The sequence below is a fragment of the Rhododendron vialii genome, chromosome 2a (assembly GCF_030253575.1).
Source record: "Rhododendron vialii isolate Sample 1 chromosome 2a, ASM3025357v1".
NCBI lineage: Eukaryota > Viridiplantae > Streptophyta > Magnoliopsida > Ericales > Ericaceae > Rhododendron > Rhododendron vialii.
The window spans coordinates 13,545,180-13,559,063 of record NC_080558.1 but is presented as its reverse complement, the minus strand read 5'-3'; the positions used below and the strand labels follow the sequence as shown (position 1 = coordinate 13,559,063).

Genomic DNA, 13,884 nt, shown 5'->3' with positions numbered 1-13,884 from the left:
GGACATGTAGCTTGTGTCTGGTTTTATCAATATAAGCTGCATTTGTTCCTTAAGAAAATCAACAACATTTACAACTTGTTTTTGGAGTACGAAAAGAAAACAAAACATTGCCATCTCTATTCGAAGCAACGGTTTTGCCAGCATCTCTAATTTTTCTCATACCGATTACAAAGAGAAAAGATGTACAACTAATTAGGATTGGGCGGAGATACAAGATGAGAATACACTACACAATGATATTACTGCTCGGGTTATTGCAAGGGGAGGAATAATCCTTATTCAGATCTGGACTCCTATCCTCTGAGCAACCTGCATCTCCCTTAAGAAGCAGTGAAGCACCGTCACAAACACGACAAGTACATGCTGAAGCAACAATTTGGTGAAAAAAATCCATGACACGACATGTAAAGGACACGAAATCCTCCAGTTTAATTGTGGGCAACATTAATCTAAACCATTTATATTCTAGGCCTCGGAGAGTAGAAAGATCCTGCAAAAAATTAGCTTTCATCGAACATGAATAAATATCGATATTTCCAATTTGTGGAGGACAAAACTGACGGCAAATGTGATATTCAGACTTCTACCCGTCTATTTTGTAGTATTCCATAAAGGTGAACTGTTCATATAGTTATCGATATCCAACCAAACTAACTTTTTGCAAGATCGTACTCCCCGCTGAGGTCTAGCATGTGAATGGGCGGGGCTAATGCTGCATCTTCTACTATCGTGATCAGTGTTTGAATTAAACTGTTTTACATGCAGTATCTTTCAAGGTATTGGCAACGACTGATAAACGAAAAAGAGTTCTCCGTTTACCATTTTGCAGATTAAGTCCAACTGGAGTTCTTTTTGGTAGGTAAGATTTACATATAAGATGTTATCATATCACTACCAACATCCACCCATTTCCCACCAATTCTTTTTAAGGGCTTGCTTAAAGAAAAGCACTATAATTTGATGAAAGATATAGATAACTGGTGAAACAAAGAGCAACAAAGCACAAAGCCATGCAGGCTGCAGCTAATGTAGTTCATTAGCAATCAAGAAGAGCAAAATTAATACCTCCTTGAAGGACTGTACATCACTTCCCCAAAGCCAAGCATCACAACCTGCACCTCTGGCACCCCAAATGTCATTTCTACGATCATCCCCCACGTGAACTGCATCCTCAGGTTTTACACCCAACAATTCGCAAGCTTTAAGAAATATAGTGGGATTTGGCTTCTCTGCTGCGACCTATTTGAGAATTGAGAGATAGAGGGAGAGGTTGAATTTCACCAAAACGGGAAGAATGATGGGAGAAAATAAATAAAAATTCGGTAACAATTCAAAAACAAATGAACTAGATTGATGCTTACTTCAGCTGACACTGCCACAGCATCAAACCAGTGGTCACAATTGAGAGCCCGCAAGAGAGGTCTTAGTCGAGTGTCAAAGTTTGACACAACAGCCAACTTTACGCCTAAGGTCCTGAGAGCCTTGAATACTTTTTCAGCATCCGGATCACAGAGGTGCCACGCCTTTAGATAGGAAAAAAAATGAAACATAAACTTAGAATCCAATGATAATTTGATCAGTAGCTGCAACTCAAAAATCATTAAGGCTCTGTTTGGAACTTGTGGAAAGGAAGGGAAAGGGAAAGAAAATTTAAATTTTTTCTCTTCCCTTGTTTGGTTGGAGGGGCAAAGGGGAGAGAAAATAGCAAAATAGAGTTCTAGGAATAGTAAAATTTCCCCCCTCATTTTCTCTCAATTTCCTTCTTAATTATTTTCTCTCCTCTTTTCTTTCCTTCCACAAGTTCCAAATAGAGCCAGTGTTACTACATATTTTTCTGGAGAAAGTACTATCTCACTTTTCATACTACAGTAAGAGCTAACCTTTTCAGTCGTATAATAGTTATACAATTCTTCAAAGTATTGAGTGTCGGAACAGCCAGTAGAAGAACTAACTATATATTGCCAGAATGGTTTCCCATCATTAACATATCTGCACAATTAGTAAGATTTCATTAGAAAGAGATATTCCCACCGGAGTGATGAAAATCTTCTGCAACAAAAGAGGAACGTTCACCATTGCAGTATAAGGGGATGAAAATAGTTGGTATATTTTATACTAGTTAAGAAGAATTGTCCTGAAATTCAGAGATTAGAGGGTACAAATTGAAGCCTTAAAAGAACTTTGATTTAAATAGCCCGCGTGCAACATCTTATACATAAGTTAAAACTGGTTACCTGGAAGTTTTAAGTCATCAATATGTGCAATACCAATACATGTAAAGGGAATTTCGCGTTTTGACGTCATGCATGAATGTTTGGTTACCTGATGCCATGGAGGGACTTACTCCTATTTTGGCTCTTATCATGCTGCTACCATGGTAGCAGCAGGTATTTTTCTTGTAGCTCGGCCGATTGCCAAGCACCACGTAGGCAGGTGCCACGTGACCGAGCCATGCTACCTGGCACCGACATGGCTCGGCACCGCACACACATAAAATGCAATGTCATGACCCAACCCTTTGCCTGGCCCAAGATGCTACAGGCTGAATGGCCCACCAGATTGATTGGGCTTGGTTGGGTCGCCAGGTCTCTTCATCTGAATGGGCCTGTTTGGATGACCAGGTGCGGTCGTCGGTCTGGCCCACTACAAGCACAAGTAATGAATTGTGAAACACATTGGAGTAGGTGGCTAGGCCTCATTGCTTTATATGGGAAGAGGGAAAGTATCTGCAAGTGACCACTTAATCTAAAGCAGTTCATAAGCTAGTTTGTTTCTGTAATAATGTTCACATTTTACAACATGCAACTGCCATAGGTGAAAAAGAAAGCATAACACTATATGTAGAAAAAATTGGAAATATATAACCACTGAAAAAGCATCCTAACCAGCATCAAGACTCGTAGCTCCAGTCTCACTAAATCACTTACCACACGCTTAATTCTATTCACCATGCAAGCAGTGCAAGGTAGCCAATCTATCACTCTCCTAGGTTCATATGGAAGGGAGACACTTAATCTACCAATATAATTCTCATATATTCTTCTTGAGAAGTTCTGATTCTTGCTTGTGATATCATAAAGTAGTAATCAAACAAATGATCATAAAAATTCATCTCTAATCCTCTATGTAACTTCCAAATTATTTCCAAAGCCAAACAAGGAAACTAAATCAATTTTGATAAACAAGCAATAACATGCTTAAAATTAGTAAGATAAAGAGTCACCTGAGCCGAGATCTACCCCAAGGCTGCTCATAAGCCCACCTATATCTGTTTAATATTTCAGCTTCCGAGTACTCAACACCATATTTCTCCCCAATCTGTCTGTAAATCTGCAAAATAGGCGTATCATGAAAGTAAGACGCTCTCCAATCTTTCCTGTTCTTTGATTCAACACATTTGAGTATAAATTTGGTTAAAAGCTTGATTTGATAGGAACCACTCTGATGGTCATCAAACCTCTGGCGAAAACATTCCCTACTCATCCTGATTAGTGATTCCTAAAACACATTTTAACCAGTTTTTTTGAGAAACTGAATGCTCCAATCCTTACTCTTTTCACATATTTCATTGAACTTCTAAAAAATTTCAAACTCATCCCCAAGGCTGCTTTCACCAAATTCAGTGAAAAACTTCTCCCTCCCTTCCAGGGGAAAGTCCCAAGAGGGTGCAAGGGGGACCCGGGCTCCTGCAAAACTCCAAATATTCTCACATATATACTAATTTTTAGGTTAATTAAGAAAAAATATACAGGATTGGCCCCTGCAAGTTCCTTGCGTAAAAAGAATTTCTTAAACTTTCTATCTGCGTGGGGTAAAAATCATTAAAATTTCAAGTTATCTACCATTTTTTAGATCTTGTGTATAAAATTAAACGGTGGCTACGCACATAAACACAATATTGTCTTATCTTCGGACCTCAAAAGTGGCAATATATTTAACAAGGGCAATATATACTTATACATACACTTTTTATCATCAAAATGAAAATACACGTGATTCGGGTCCTACTAGATACAAATCCAGCGTCTGCTCGCTTCCATTCATGAAAATGGTAACAAAAATTATGAAATAGGGACAGAAAGTTGTGAAATGGGGAGAGATTATAGACAAATGAAATGGGTTTCAAACATCAATGAGAGACAACGAAATGAATAGACAGATCCAGCAGTTCACACACACACACACACACAGAGACCTGGGCCATGGGCTGAGAGGGCACAACAAGGGTTCCAACAGCATCAACCAAGAGCGCCTTGTGAGTGATGCAGCCATACAGAGCCCTCCTGTAATCCTCGTAATCCTTCGACCCAAACAACCTCGAACCCACCAAATCCGACTCCACAGGAACCGCCGCCGAGTAATAGAATGACCCACCAGAAACCCCAAACCGATCCACCAGAAACTCGGCCCGAACACCATTACCGCACGACCCAGAACGGGAAATGGGTCTTGGTAATTTGTGGGATAATAATCTGCCCGCAACCTTACTGATCTTGGCCATTGTAGTCGCCATCTCTGTGCTTCATTCGGTGTTTGTGTTCTGTAATTTTCTTTGGTGTTTCCCACTCGGTTGAGCGTGAACGTTTTTGGGAGAATAGCTGGTGCCAAGAAGAAGAGAGAGTGATGTATTGATGATGAGTAAATTTGGAAAATGCCTTTTAGATTCGAAATATTTATTCAACAATAATACTCATACAATAATTCAAACACAATAATTTACACAATCTCTCACATACATGCCCACATGTATTGAAAGATTGTGTAAATTATTGTGTTTGAATTATTATATGAGTATCATTTTTGATATTTATATGCTAATTTTTTAGATCATTATCCATATGTGTTTTTCGAGCAACGATAGTCTAGGAGTTTGTTTGTGCTTAAATTTAAATACTGATGCACCCTGAATCGTCAGATGTATGAATGTTCCACACGACAAATACGAGTTGATATATATTGGATGATTTTGAATATATTTGTATTTAATTTATGTATACTATGGGAGTTACTTTTTATAGTTCACAAAATCGTAATTTCTGCTTTCTGTTATTGAAAATTTGTTAAATAAGTGATGGTATCACTTTAGAATTATTCATACTCCTCGTCTCATTTTGTTTGTTCGTTTTTAAATTTTTTGTCTTTTTAATTACTTATATCTTTTAATTTATAATATTTTTCATAATTTTAAAATTTTTGTAATATAGAATTAATTGAGACTTATCAAATAAAATTCATATTATATATTTTTAAAAATTCATATTAAAATATCTAAAGCAATTAAAAACTGACACAAGTATCGCAGACAAAATAGAACAGAGAGAGTACAATATTGACGCCCAGGACTTGTATGTGCGGTTTTTATATCAATATGTAGTAAAATAGAATTTGAAGGGATTACGTGACGATGTCCGCTGAGCTGTGAGGGAATCTGGATAGAAGTGGTGATGGCAGACGGGAAAATAGCGTTAGGATCCGCGTCAGCAAATTCTCCGCCATCACCATGCGGCCCATTCATACGCCAGTACGTTGGGCCCACCTTCAACATCAGAAACGTGTGGCCCAACATTGCTCTTGGAGTCCAGACATAAAAAAGAGTCCATCACCCAAGTGTTCAACTACCAGTCTTCCATCCAAAGATTGGATAAGATGAGGAAATTGATTTTAACACTTCTGTTTTAGTCATTGGCACTCTATTTTGTATCTTGATCATATAAAATTACAAAACAAAATGTGGAGTGCCACTGACTAAAACTGGAAGGCCAAAATCACATCCTATAATATAATAAAGCAAAATGTGACCAAACATACCATAAGCGTGCGTTTCAACTATATTATTGGACTACAGACTAATGACAGTACTCGAGTTATTTTCACTAAATGGAATATTTTACTTGCTGCATGTGAGAAGAATGACCAGCCTAAAAAAAATCTGTAAAAACTTGACTTTTAGTCCATTTAATTTAACAGAAACGCTCCGTAAATTTTACGGTGGAGGGTGCTAGGACTTAACCTATGAAAAAAGTTGAACTCTATATTTTACCGAGATTGAAGATGCACACCAGGGGAAGAAATGCAAACACATGCATATTCTATGCTTGTAAATTGTAAATAAATATTCTAGGACTCCTCGATTATGGATATTTGTGCAATATATTTATTTCTTAAAAAATTCTAAAATCAGCTCAATGGGTTGAAAATAACAAGTGTGTGAATATTTATTAAAAGATGCAAAAGGTACACAGGAATACATATTTTTCTTGTTTTCTTGTGTACTTATTGTGGACTAACAATAAAAAGACCAATAATTATTTGATTTGAATTGCCAAAAAGGAAAAAAGTGATGGCCGGGGGCTGTATATGCAAAAGCCAAAAATGAAACCTTACGTTTGTAGCCACATGAAAGCGAAACAAATGGATCACATAAAATTTGAGGTCCAAAAACGATAGTAGAGGAAAATAACGGAGGCAGCTGGAAAAGGTTCCAAAAAAAACAAATTGAAGAAGGTTTGAGATTCTTGATCATAGGCTGATATTCATGCTTCCTCCCAAGACAGTTTTGCAAGACCACACAATCTTTATGGCCCTTTGCAAGCATGAAATCATCTCAAATCACATCAAGTGGATAAAGCTAAGTCCACTCATTTCGGGTGGCTACAGATATAGTCCTTCGATATATTGATAAACATAGTTCTTGATGCAATTTACATTCTTAATTTTCTTTCTTTAAAAAGTAAACTATTTGCTAATCAAAATAGACTTGGAAAACCCCTTGAATGTCTTAGACCGGACCTGATCCAATTCCTTTGAGAATCAAGAGATTATTTAATGTTCCAAAATACCGTCATGTGGTACTCTTAAACTCTTAGCTATCACAAAACTAATGATTCAAAGAAAAACTTTCAGTGTCAGGTCGGTATTACGTGGTGCTTGCTCGGCACATCCAAGCCGTCCATTGCGTTTTTGGACGGCTTGGATTTAGAGAGAGCAAGTGTTGTAGTGAGAAGAGAGAGAAGATTTCAATCCGAGCCGTCCAAAAATGTATTGGACGGTCCGGATGTACCGAGCAGATACAACGTGGGATATATCCACCTGGTACCGAAAAATTTCTCATGATTCAGCCTATAATTTGGTCTTAAACCCCCACGTGAATCTTCTGTGTGGAAGGACCAGTGCCCTTGAGCAACGAATATAATTTTCTTTTTCTTGAGCATCCCCATCCCCTGCAAAAGTGTAGCACCCAAAGTCATGTTGGCTTGGGATTAAACGGACAAGGGGTAATTTGGACCCCCCATCCTGGAATGGAGCTGAGATCTTTTATGCCGAAAATTTTTGTGCTTTTGTGTCAAGTGGTTTTTCGGTCATTGGATTGTGTGTTATTTTTTTCAAGGCCCGAGATTCAATGGCTGGAAAACACTTTGGCACAGGCGCGCAGAGGTTTTTCGGCAAAGAGGATCTTGACTCCTTGAAATGAGCCGAGATCTTCTACGCTGGAAACACCAACAATAAGGTTTCTGTGAACCCTCCTTTCACATACGTACGAGGCTATATATCCGAGCTCATTAGGTTAATTCGAATAATTTATTTATTTAAGTGGTTAAACTCAATTGTGATGGAGTGTTTAAATCCTCCTGCAGTGTGCATCCTCCATTGGCATCATTGCTAATTTGCTAGGGATAATGGTGGAGCAGAACAAAGGCTTCGGCTTCTTCTGCTATCTTGAGGCGTGAGCTTTGTGTATAGCTTGTGGTATTGTTTACACCTATTTTTGGCCAAAAATCAGGAAATGGATTTACGGGTTAAAAGGTAGCCTCGAGGGTCGAGGCCCTAGCCTTGAAAGACCTTACGACCAGTTGCCCACGAATTAGGGCCGGTTCTTAAGAAATGATGGGCCTTCCATATAGGCCTAAATCAGTCAAAGGCCTAAGGCTTGAATCAGTCCATCAGGCCTGAGTATTTCGTCCAGGCCTAACCCAAATTCCTAGAAGTAACAAAGGCCTAAGAAATAGGCCCAAATTGGTAGAAGCCTTGGTTTTCTCACTAGGCTTGGGCTCAGAAGGCTTACATTGGGCAAAGGCCCATGATTTACCAACAAGTTTAGGCCCAATTGATGAAAGGACCACTGCTTTAAGAGCATCGTTAAAGCCTTTAAGGAGCAATTAGGGGGCCTTAAGCTGCTCACAAGTAGCTCAAAGGCCTTAAGCTGCTCACAAGGAGCTCAAAGGAGCTCAAAGGCCTTAAGCTGCTCACAAGCAGCTCACAAGTAGCTCAAAGGCCTTACGCTGCTCACAAGCAGCTCAAAGGCCTTAAGCTGCTCACAAGTAGCTCAAAAGCCTTAAGCTGCTCACAAGCAACTCACAAGTAGCTCAAAGGCCTTAAGCAGCTCACAAGCAGCTCAAAGGCCTTAAGCTGCTCACAAGCAGCTTAAAGGCCTAGAATATTCCTGATAGGCAGGTATGGGTAAGCTGCTCACAAGCAGCTCAAGGTCTGAACTGGTAGGACCCCATTCTTCAGCATGAAGCAAGGCTAGAGACAGGTGGCGCACATGCAGCCCTTGGAGCTGTTGGTGAATGATTCATGCAGACCTAAGCAAGCTGCTCACAAGCAGCTCATCCAGGTCTGGTTAATCTTTTGTTTCTAGATCCTTCTTCCATGAAAGATGAACCTCAGAGGATTTAGAGGGCCCACAAGTATGCAAGGTCCAATAAAATGATAAGAAAGGCCTGGTGAAATATTGGTCTGCAGCTGTGGTAGGCCCGGAATGGCCTGGATACTGCAGAAACTGAAATTTTCTTTGCCCTTTTTCAAAGTTATATGCAGAAAAGAAGGATTTTTCAGGCCTTTGCCCTTTTCTTGGAGTAAAAGGCACGTTTTGTTCAGAGAGTAGCCCCTCATTGGAGCATTTCGAAGCTGCTCAAGCTCAAGCCTCTGATAGAAGGCCATGTGGCAGCCATGCATTGGAGCATTTTGAAGCAGCTCAAGGCCTGTAGCTCCTATAAATCACAGTTCTGAAGGCCTTGGCCATGATCCACGACCATCAAAGCCCATGGCTTATCCAAATTACATTTCAATTATCTTTTAACTATTTTTATCTTTCGGTCCTCGACCATCAAGCCCCCGGCTTATGCAAATTTATGTTTTAATTATCTTCTATCTTTCGGTCCCCGACCATCAAGCCCACGGCTTATGCATATTTATCTTTCAATTATCTTTAGTTTCCCGTTCAATCTAGCCAAGCCTAGATTTTATTTCATTTCCTTGTAATCAGACTTTATTAAATCATTAATGAAGTCCTTTTATTTCTGTTTTAGGCCTTGCGCTACATTTCTTTCCATTTTTCACACGATTAGGAAATTTTAAGTCCTTAGCCCGCAAAGGCAAACCACGAACCTCCTCACGGTCTCCACCCTTAGGCCGTGCACTTTCGTCCAATTAGAAGTCAGATTAAGGCTTCCAGGCCTTGATACGAATTTGGGCAACAATCCTGCCCTGGCACGCCCGCATCAGGCCTAGAACTGCACTACTCGCTGTTCCTAGGCCAATTGTTACTTTTCGGAAACAATCAGGTATGGCGGTGGATACGGGTTCGTCTGATGCAATTTTTGAGTCAGATTTCAGCATGGTGATTGCCCATGGGAGATTTCAGCTTTGGTGGAGGCTATTCAACAACAATTTTATTGCGTTGAAGTTTCCTAAACTATAGACCGAAAGTTAGTTTATATGAATATCAAATGTGTTTGATGCGAGTGATTCCACATGCATTGTACAAAATTCACATGCATCGATCAAACGATTCCGAACACATTTTCATATTGATCAATCTGTTACATTTGTATCCTTAGCATTGATCCTGACCTCTACCTAGAATTTCTTTGTACGCCCACAAAAGGCATCCTTATGGATCCAATCCAGAGATTTCCATCTCTCTCCTCCACTTCACTCACAGCCTTCCAACCGTTTCTACTTTCATCTTCTAACGCTTCCAATACATCACCATCACCACTTAACCTCACTGCCAACCCATTCCCTCCCCACCTTGCAAACACTTTTGTTATGTCAAATGGAAGTTTAATCAAAGCCTGTCCTACCAAAGGAAAAGATAATACCCATTTCAAAAACTTCCCTCTTTTTGCATGAATTCCCACCCAAAACTCCCCTCTGTGGTTCCTTTTGATGTTATCCGGGAATCCAGGGAGCCGATTGAAAACCTCAACCATCCCTGATTTTGACGATGGTTCAAGCCAAAGCTTGAGAATTCTGCAGTTGGGGGTATCTGCAACAAGAATGAAGTCTCCATCTTTGCTTAGCGATACTCCATTTGGGAATGTGAGATTTTGAAGAAGAACTGTTGTTTCCTTGCTTTGAGGGTTGTATTTCATTAGCCTCCCTGTTCTGTCTCCGCTAACAATCACAGAGATGTGGTTCCTGCAAATTTACTACACCTATGATCATTTCCGAATCTTATCGTACAAAATTCAAGAAATTTTTTACACTAAGACTCCGTTTGTTTCGAAGTAAAATATTTTCCTCACAATTATTTTACCCACTTTGTGGTGTTTGGTTGGATAACATCAAGTAAAACATTTTTGGGTGTAAAATGTTTTACCCCATCCAGTGCAAAATGTTTTACTTCTCAAATCCCCGTAAGTTGTTTTTGGAAAATTTATTCCCAGCTTCACGCTTGAATTGCAGGAATTGTATATGGCAACATCTCTCTCTCTCTCTCTCTCTCTCTCTCTCTCTCTCTCTCTCTCTCTCTCTCTCTCTCTCTCTCGGAATGAACCAAATTGATTTCGAAAACCACAAGCAAGTTAATTACGTGAGTAATCGGACACAATGTAACACAAAACTTGACCCAAATCTTGTTTGGAGTCCCACGCTAATAATCGGAGCCGTTTAATTGTTTAAAATATGTTTCTAAGAACTCTTATTACAAAATCAACTCACTCAGATATTAGTATTGGCTTGATTGATTTATTCAGTTTTTATTCTATCAAATTTTGGGACAAATATCTTAAAAATATGTTTTAAACAAATTGAACTACTCCGATTATTTGCATGTGACTTCAAAATAGATCCCACACAAGATTTTGTGCCAAACGCTGTGTTATTTATTTATTCCACGGAATCCGCCCCATATAAACATCTTTTTTGAAGTTTAAACTGATTCAAATTTTTGTTCTGAAAAGTAATTTCCAGATGTCAACCAAACACCGGAAAACAAAAGTAACGAAAATAATTTTAGCAAAATAATTTTACAAGGAAAACATTTTTCATTGTAAAACATTTTACATCAAAACAAACGGAGCCTAAATTGAAGAGGCCGGATCAGTACTTTTATAATCAATTTCCTTTCTATGGCACATTTGACTTCGATATCTCCAATTATCTGCATAATTGCATATCATGTTAATGATTTTAATTTCTAACACCACCCACACAGGGTGGAATTTTAACTTCAATCCCGACATAGGTCTGGGATGGTCATGATCACCTACAGATAATGCCATGATGTGACGGGATAATACTCCTTGAGAGAAGTGACAATGTACCATTTATGCACTTCTATCTTCTTAACCAAAAAAAAAGAACAAAAGAAGATGAAAGGAAGTGAGAGAGCAGCGTACGTACCTTCTCTGGAAACGCGAGCTGCTGTCAGAAAAATACACTACTCCAGTTCTCTGGTCGATATCTAAACTGTTTGTGAAGCCAAAAGGAATGCCTTGGGCCTGTGTTGCAACTTTGGTGGCCAGTCCACCCTCAGTGCCCACGACGAGGAGGCCCATATACGCGTCCGCTATGTAGAGATTGCCCGTTCTTTCGTCGAAACGTAGGCCCAATGGGCGCCCACAAATGTGCTCCCTTTCTTCATGGTCGACTTGTGAACCTTCACACTCATCTCTGCTTGCAAAAATCATTATCAGGGCTTGAGATGCAAAAGGCCCAATAGAGCCGATATATAGCGAAGTTCATCGAGTCATGACGAATGTTATTGAAGTCTTTATAGTGATATGTGTAATTATGATTGGATATTTCACATGACTCATCATTTCTTGTCTTTTCAATATCTCGACCATCCCAAATTTCCAAATTTAACTTCGCCCTTGACCACATATCATGACGTATTATTAAATTGATGTTAAAAATGTTATATGCGTCTCTTATGGGGTAACGCATGTTTGTTCCTCACACAACCTTTATCAATTATTCTTATAGTTGCCAGATCATTAAATAGAGATTTCATTTTCCACAAGAAATGATGAGTCGAAGGCAAATAATTTACATCAGACACACACTTGCAAAAACACTATTACACACACATCCGCGATACATGTCGTACTCACGCTCACAATGCACGCTGTGTGGGCCCCATTCGCATCGTGAACGTGTGTAATTAAGTGTGACTTCTTCAGCTTTTTTGGGCAAATTTCTATAGCTAGTGGTTAGAAGCATGAGTAGGTAGCCGCAAGAGAATAGTGTCTACTGGCCGCCTCTGATTAAAAGCTTCTGTTGGGCTAGCAAGAGAATAATATGGTGGCTGTCAATAATTCCATCTACTTGGAACACCTTTTTGAAACATCAAAACATAGCCATCCTAGCTACATGGCCGCAATCTTTTATTCCATTAAAAAAAAACATAAATAAATAAATTTAATAAGTGTTTTGAAATTCATATATAATTTCGTGGAGTGTTTGGCAAGATTGCAATAATGGAGTCTTTTGAGATACATAAATTACAATAAATAAATTTAATAAGTTCGTTTGATTTTTCTTTCTTCTAACCTTTCAGGATTAGTAAAAGTAGTGGATTTGTCCTAAACTAATGTAAATGCCTTCTTCTTCGTCTCTGTGTTTTTTTTTTTTTTGGTTGGATTTGGGTGATTATTTTGGGTTAATTGTTCTTCTTGACAAGATAAATTTCAAACAATAAAAATTATGATAAAAAGTTTAAAAGAGTTCATGAAGAATGAATTTTTTTTTTTTGAAATATTTGTTTTTAATGTACTTTTTGAAATTTCGGTCCAAATTTTAATTCGGACTGAAATTTCATTCTTTTCTACTTCCTCCTAGGAGAAAGTACTTGAACCTTTATATTTTAACAAAAAAGAAAAAATATTTTTGTAATCACTAAAATATACCAAAACTGTCTTTAAGAATATTTAATTAAATTTAGACCGAAACGACTCGTTAATTTTTTCAGTCAAATATTCAGGCCAGCTTGCAAGTAACAATGGCAATGAACACAAAAGATAGATAACAAGGATCGAAATACCTCTGGGTAGAGGTGACGGCGAAATCAATCCACCGCCGTTCATTTTCCAGCCACTTGATTATCCGGCCGTCCGATACACCGGTGTACGGGCCTCCGCCGTGCAGGTCAAAGGCAAGGCTCTCCGGCCCAACTGCGCTCACAATTGGAATAACTTTCTTGTCATCATAAATAGAATATGAATCCTTGTTGGTGTAAGTAAAGGGTAAAAGAGTGAGAATTTTGCTGTGATCAATTGAGTGCAAAGCAGATAGGAGAAGGATTGTGCATGTGGTGATGAGGAACAAGTTTGAGCCAAAACGAGACATGGTTTAATTTGTGAAAGGCAAAACGATATGTGGAGACATGGGTTCATGCTTATATATTAATTGGGGAAGTGGGAAGCTGGCCGGGCATGATTTGGCGGAGTGAGCATGAGAAACAAAGAAAGTAACTAAAAGGGATGTCTTCAGGAGGTTGCAAGTTAATTTGACTCCAACATTCTAAATCTTGAGGCTACGGGAGGTCTAGCCAGTCCAAACCAAACTAAGTCTTAGGTCCCAATAAATTTGGGTCAACTACAAGATTCTTTTTTTTCCATTGATTAGCTCTATCCTTTTAATCATATTTGGTTTCAT

General features: G+C 38.8%; 2 protein-coding genes across 2 annotated transcripts; both read right to left on the bottom strand.

Moving 5' to 3' along the window:
- Positions 1-96: 96 nt before the first annotated feature.
- Positions 97-4,661, bottom strand: LOC131316906 (uncharacterized). Its single transcript, XM_058346426.1, has 6 exons — positions 4,196-4,661; positions 3,224-3,330; positions 1,881-1,989; positions 1,362-1,523; positions 1,066-1,239; positions 97-309 (listed from the first exon to the last, which is right to left on the bottom strand). The coding sequence occupies exons 1-6, from the start codon at positions 4,511-4,513 to the stop codon at positions 280-282; spliced, it is 900 nt and encodes a 299-aa protein (XP_058202409.1). The 5' UTR covers positions 4,514-4,661; the 3' UTR covers positions 97-279.
- Positions 4,662-9,636: 4,975 nt separating this feature from the next.
- LOC131316905 (protein STRICTOSIDINE SYNTHASE-LIKE 2-like) lies at positions 9,637-13,637 on the bottom strand. Its single transcript, XM_058346425.1, has 3 exons — positions 13,271-13,637; positions 11,629-11,898; positions 9,637-10,422 (listed from the first exon to the last, which is right to left on the bottom strand). Exons 1-3 carry the CDS (start codon positions 13,573-13,575, stop codon positions 9,855-9,857), a joined length of 1,143 nt encoding a protein of 380 aa, XP_058202408.1. The 5' UTR covers positions 13,576-13,637; the 3' UTR covers positions 9,637-9,854.
- Between the last annotated feature and the right edge of the window lie 247 nt (positions 13,638-13,884).